The sequence below is a fragment of the Chiloscyllium plagiosum genome, chromosome 44, assembly GCF_004010195.1.
Source record: "Chiloscyllium plagiosum isolate BGI_BamShark_2017 chromosome 44, ASM401019v2, whole genome shotgun sequence".
In the NCBI taxonomy this organism is placed as follows: domain Eukaryota; kingdom Metazoa; phylum Chordata; class Chondrichthyes; order Orectolobiformes; family Hemiscylliidae; genus Chiloscyllium; species Chiloscyllium plagiosum.
This window is the reverse complement of record NC_057753.1, coordinates 12,418,967-12,425,206: the sequence shown is the minus strand read 5'-3', so window position 1 is coordinate 12,425,206 and position 6,240 is coordinate 12,418,967. Positions and strand designations below refer to the sequence as shown.

At 41.2% G+C, this 6,240-nt stretch overlaps 1 gene segment (V, D, J or C); it reads right to left on the bottom strand.

Moving 5' to 3' along the window:
- Nucleotides 1–648: 648 nt before the first annotated feature.
- On the bottom strand, nucleotides 649–5,515 carry LOC122543670 (the record flags this gene model as incomplete). The annotated part of the segment is given in 3 exon segments: nucleotides 649–709; nucleotides 4,725–5,055; nucleotides 5,450–5,515. Coding segments are annotated over 3 exon segments (444 nt in total), but the record flags the coding sequence as incomplete, so codon positions are not given.
- Between the last annotated feature and the right edge of the window lie 725 nt (nucleotides 5,516–6,240).

The window sequence follows — 6,240 nt, the reverse complement described above, 5'->3', positions numbered from 1 at the left end:
GAGAGAGTGTGGGGGAGGGGTGGGGTGAGAGGCAGAGAGTGTGTGAGTACCTGAGATGGTGTCTGCATGCGTGCTTGATAGAGTGTGTGGGTGAGTTTGATGGAGTGTTTGCCTGTGAGTGGATGTGCGTGTGAATATGTGTGTGTAGATGCATGTGTATGTGTGTGTCTGAGAGACAACATGTGTCTGAGAGAAAACATGTTTGTAAGGGAGAGAGTGTGTGCATGTGAGTGTGTATGTGAAGGTGTACAGTGCAGTAGCCTGTAGTGTGACATGAACCCAAAATCTCGGTTCAGATCACACTCATGGATACTGAACTTGATGATCAACCTCTGCTCGACACACGCGTTGAGGGTAGTGGCCCAACGTTTAATTGTACTATCCATGTCGATGCTCTGACATGTCTTGCAGTCGTTGGGATGTTTGGTCTTGTGTTCAATGTCGTCTTGAAGGCTGGGAGTTTTGCTGCGAACAATGGTCTGTTAATGCAACTCTGTCATGACATCCGCTGCAAGACGTGACAGAATATCATAACAACTGGGGACGCCATCCACCTGGTGCGTGGCAGATATTCATGTGACTCAGCCAAAATTGTCGACCTCAAATGTTGCAAGCAAGGTTGCCCTGAGGCATGGTATATTGGCGAGACCAAGAAGAAGCTACAACAATGGATGAATGGACACCATGCAACAATCTGTAGAAGGGGATGCTCCCTCCCAGACAGGGAACACTTCATGAGTCAAGAAGGATCGGCCTCGGATCTCCAGGTGACCATCCACCAAGAAGAACTTTGGGATCCACAACAATGCAGAGTTGCCGAGCAGAGGCTGATAGCCAGTTTCGGTATTAATGAGGACGGCTTCTAAAGGATGTGGTTCATGTCATACTCCAGGGTTCTCCACTATACTATACACCCCGACACACACCCTCACACACAGCACATAACCATACACGTACATATGCTCTTGGGCATACGATCACTCTCAGACCCTTCATCATATATATACTGTCTCTCAGACACACTCACACGCACACACTCATACTCAAACCCATGCGCACACACTCTCACTGGCATATACTCCAAAACACTAAAGGTTGGGATACACTAACCACATATCATTAATGTCTGAACTGAGTGTCACTTTTTTTTAATAAAACCTTAAGTTATCATTGGACTGACTTGAGCGCTGTTCTGGAATTTGCATATTAATCAATCGAACACTGTATCCTCATAGTAAGTGATTAAAGACTGAACAGCAATCGAGTTTTGTTAAATGCATTGCATGATTGGCATGACACTTTAACCTTCATCAGAAGTGCTGTGTTCTATGATCCCGCCACACTGGCTACCTGACGAAGAAGCAGCTCACAAGCTGCTGTTGTGCGATTTTTAACATTCCAATATAATTGTCCTGTCTATGCTCGACTGCAGCATCCCAGTAGCTTACACGAATTAAGCTACCACATAGCTTAATGACATCAAGGAGTTTGGGATAATGATGAATCATACAATCGTTTTATAGATTGTCACGTAATGTATCCCTGATTCTTGAGGCGCGTCAACTATGATTAGTCCACCATCTTTGAATACTCTTTCCCTTTCCACTCTTTGATTTCTCCTCATTAATTCATCACAGCAACTTAACGTAATCTAGTATTCTCAAATCTGTCTACCAATTTCCTGTGTGGTATGTTATCAAAAACTTTCAAATATCTGAAAATACGTCACATCCGCTGGTTGTCCCTTCTTGTTGCTACAATTAAAATCCACAAAACGAATTTCAAGTGGGTTTGTCAAATATTCCTTTCCTTTATAACGTCATATTGAATCATCTCAAACGCATCATTATTTCGAAATGTCTATTGATGATCTCCTTCATTATATGACCTGTCATTTTCCCTGTAACTGGCATTCAACAGGTCTTTGGTTCCTATTTTGTTATCCCGCCCTTCTTAAATAGTTCGGCCATTTTCCCTTCTTTCTAAACGTCAGGAACCTTGCCAGAAATTCTTGAATTTCCAACGATAATCAATAGTGCTTTCATTGTCTCTCCTCACACCTCATTCAAGAATTTGGAAAGGACCCCATTTGATCCAGGGATTTATCAACCCTTATTACAAGAGGTTTTCTGTTCTCACTTGCCAAAGGCTTTGCAAGTGCTGGCCTCCGCCTCAGACATCATCCATTACTGGTAAACCATTATTTCAAATTGTTGAGATTTAAATATAGACCAGTTTAGACATATTGTAAAATGCACTGAGACAAGCTGGAGTGGCACCAATGTCGTGCTGGTTAGCAGTCAGGTGCGCTATCCGTTGCATCGCTCACTCAGGACATAGTTTTGACATATTCACTGCAGAGTTGAGATGTTAACAGAATCACAAGTGGGAACAGTAACCTTCGCAACACCCGAATGAAAAGCAACGATAATAACTGCCAATGCTTCGATTGAGCCTTTTCTGTAAAACAAACCATATTTGTCTTCATGTCTTTGGTTCACGATCACCTCTTTTCCTGCTGGAGCTTTCTCTTATTTCAGTCACAGTCTTTCCTCCATTTTGTCATCCAATCTCGTGAAATGTTCTTTCATGCTTAGTGCGAGGTCTATTGAAGTCAAGACCTCGAATAAATTCAATGAGAATCTTCTGGTAATTTCTAGCAAGGGTTCTGGAATCAGACGAGTTGAACAACACGTTTTATTGGTGCTGCACATTCGCTGCAGCTCAATGCTTCAAAACAGGCCTCTGTCAGTATCTACTGCTTTGTACTTTCGTTCAGTTTGCCTGCTGGACAACATCAAATGATCATAACTTCACTTTCTTCAGAATGACATCCAAGGCGACAATATGAACTGTTTCAATGTTTCACGCTGTGCACCCGATTGGAAGGTGATTGTCACTGGGAAATCTGATACTGCATATTCCTACAATCAGCATTTGGGACAATCAGGTTAATGAGATCCTGTTGTCTCTTTAAGCAGTCGTTCAAACGCACATGAAATCTAAATATTGTTTACCTTAAACTCTGTGGCCCGGCTTTCCAGGTTCTCACTGAGCAACGCCCTTGTAAATCTTTTGCCAATATGTTCTGCTTTAATGCAGACAAACCTACTGCAGTCATTAAGTATATGAACATGTATTTTATAAATATTTGTTTTGTAATGGCCTTCATATTTGTTTGGCATTCCAAATGACTTCAATGAATAAAGTTTAATGCACGAACTTGAGAGAGAACCTGCAGTAGGATTTAGCATTATGCATTTACGAAGAACATTTTCATCATCACTTGGTCAGCGCAGACATGATGGGCCAAATGGTCTGTGTTTGTGCTATATGGTTCTATGATTGATTATGACTGCTAGTTCACCTCTTGACTAAATTATCAAGAAGTTATAACATTGTTGGTAAATAAAAACCGAAAGAACTGCAGATGCTGTAAATCAGGAACAGAAGCCAATGTTGCTGGAAAAGATCAGCAGGTCTGGCAAAATCTTTGAAGAAATGTCAGAGTTAATGTTTCTGGTCTGGTGCCTCTTCCAGTTCTGTGGAAGGATCGCAGGATCCGAAACAGTAACTGATTTTTCTTCAGAGACGCACTGAGACCTGTTTAGCTTTTCCAGCAACTTCTGTTTTTGTTCATAGCATTATTGCTGTTGGTAGTACTGAGATGAAAGACACTGAAGTGTATCATTGTGCAATGGAATACTTACACAAAGACTGAACACTCCCAGAAACTATCTGTGCAACTGCCTCTATGAAACCCACATGGCTGCCCACTTCGCAATATGCCATCTAACGTGTGATCCGATCAATCGGTTTCACCATTTCGATAACAAATGTTTCATTCCGACTGTGCAGAATAAACTAACTCCTAAGAGATGCTGAGCACCACGTGCATCCTATTTTCTGCAGAAACAGACTTCACTTTATTCGAGCACCCAGAGTCAGGAATGTCTCTTTTGTGACTGACTATGAAAATAGGATTTTCTTTCTCTTAATTACCGCCAGAGGGAGAAGAGGAACCCGCTAGTCTTGACAACTTAAATGTCCAGATGTGAATTGCTGACAAAGAATCAACACACTTACAGAGAGGATGAAAAATGTTCATTTCAGTCCAGCTTAACAGCAGAAGGCTGAAGCGACTGATTTGCTTTACTGATGGCTTTGACTCAATAATCAGCCACGACGAAATGTTTTCAATTGGTTTGTGTTGTTCAGATGCCAGTTGCATCCGAACTCCTTCTTGATATTTTAAAAGATCTGTGAATCTATAACTTCGCATTTTGGGTTTGTAAACGTGAAGGGTCAGAGGCAGTACTCAATATCACAAAATGTGTTTGAAGTTGTACAGGTTGTTCCAGTGTTTTTGTGTTGGAAACCTGTGACAAGTCATTGTCTGTGAAAACGAATGCTGCAATTCAATATTACTGGAGGATTTTGCGGAATCAGAACTAATTGCTTAACTTTCCATAGAACCTCATCGCTGGAACAATGAAGCATTTTGGATCATCATGATAGATTCAAAATAAATTATTTGTTTTACATTCACGAAACTAACTGCATTAGTTTATTTCAGTGATAGGTTTACAATGATTAACGCTTTGTGTCCAAATGATAAGTATGACATATCACCGTAAAATCGGAAACCAGTTCAGTTACACTCCTGATCTTACTGTTTGCCTAATACACTCCTATGTTCAGTGACGCTCTAAGAGTTTTTGTACAGGGTCAGCCACCTCTGAGTCTCCGTGGGTCTCAGTGCACAGTAATACATTGCGGAGTCTGTTAGTTCTGTTTTCAAGATTTTCAGCTGGATAGTATGGTTTCCATGATCAAAATCCGAGGAAAGCCGGTCCCGGAGAAAATTCGCCGTTTTTTCCCTATATTTGCTTTTCAGGAGCAGAAACTCCATGAACCCATTGGAAGGTTGACGGTACCAGAATAGGCTAGGATCGCTGTCTATTGTAGTGTAATTACAGAACAACTGGACATCATCCCCCTCATTCACTGTGAATGCAGCCGGTGTTTGTGAGACAGAATCGCCACGACAAAGTCCTGTAAGAGCCAGAAGTTATAGAAAATTAAATAAGGCACTATTATATTCTTATCCACCTGAATCAATAACCCGAGAAATAAATCAGGGAAGCTTAATTAGAATCCATTTCATGCGATGACATCATTTTCCACTTCATCTCCCGAAACTTGACGGGCAAACTGAAAACTATTGGTGGATATAAAACTCTCTCTTCTATTGAATCATCGCAATGATTTCAGTCCTGTCTGGATTTCCAGCCTAAATCTTCAATTGTCATTCACTCGTGTACTTTCTTTAACTTCTCCCAAAATACTTGGGAGACAGGATTGTTTCTTCTATTTTGCCAAAACTATTTGAGTAAATGTAATCCCAAAAAAGGGCTGAAGCACATGCATAGACAAGTTTTCAACTTACTAGTGAGAAGTGCTGCAGCTGTGAGCAGTAAACACAGAGTTCCAGGCGACATGTTTGCACATTCACATGCTCAGGGTGAATGTGAGCAGAATTGGCTGAAGCCAAAATGGTTTTTGTCAAGAGTTCGGAAGAGGTTGAGTTATTTCCGGATCTCTGCTCATTGGTTCATTATTGACAACCGCATTAGATACAGCCAATGAGCTTGAAGCTCCTTTGTTCTTCTATTGAACCAATCAGCTTCAAGTTCCTTTGTACTCCACTTCATATCATGGATAATGTGAGAAAAGATCAACATTCTGATGAAGGGTTACTGGAGCCGAAAAGTTAACTAATGTTTCTCTGCCCAGTTGCTGCCAGACCTGCTGAGTTTTTCCAGTTATTTCTGTTTCTGTTTAAGATTTCGAGCAAACTCAGTTCTTCCTTATTTTCGTTTAATGATCTGTCGGGTTTAGAATGAGGTGGCTCTCATTTCCTATGAGGTCCTGCATTGGGGTTGTTAACTTGGGCCAGTGAGGCAACCTTGGGCACCAGACATAAAAAGCAGAATTTGAGTCTCCTCATTTCATGGACTGACTCCGAGATGGCTGGCCAGAGCCAGAATTCTCTGCACATGTAAATGGATGGTGATTTCGTGACGGCATATCTGTGCCTGTGCGTGTTTCTTGTCTGTGTTTACAAAGTAGGTTTGTTCAAGTACACACTAGGTTTTAGACAGAGGTTAAACCAAATGTTATCCCTAAACGGTTATTATTTCTCTAAGCAAAGCCAAAGAAGGAAATTAGTTCATGCTG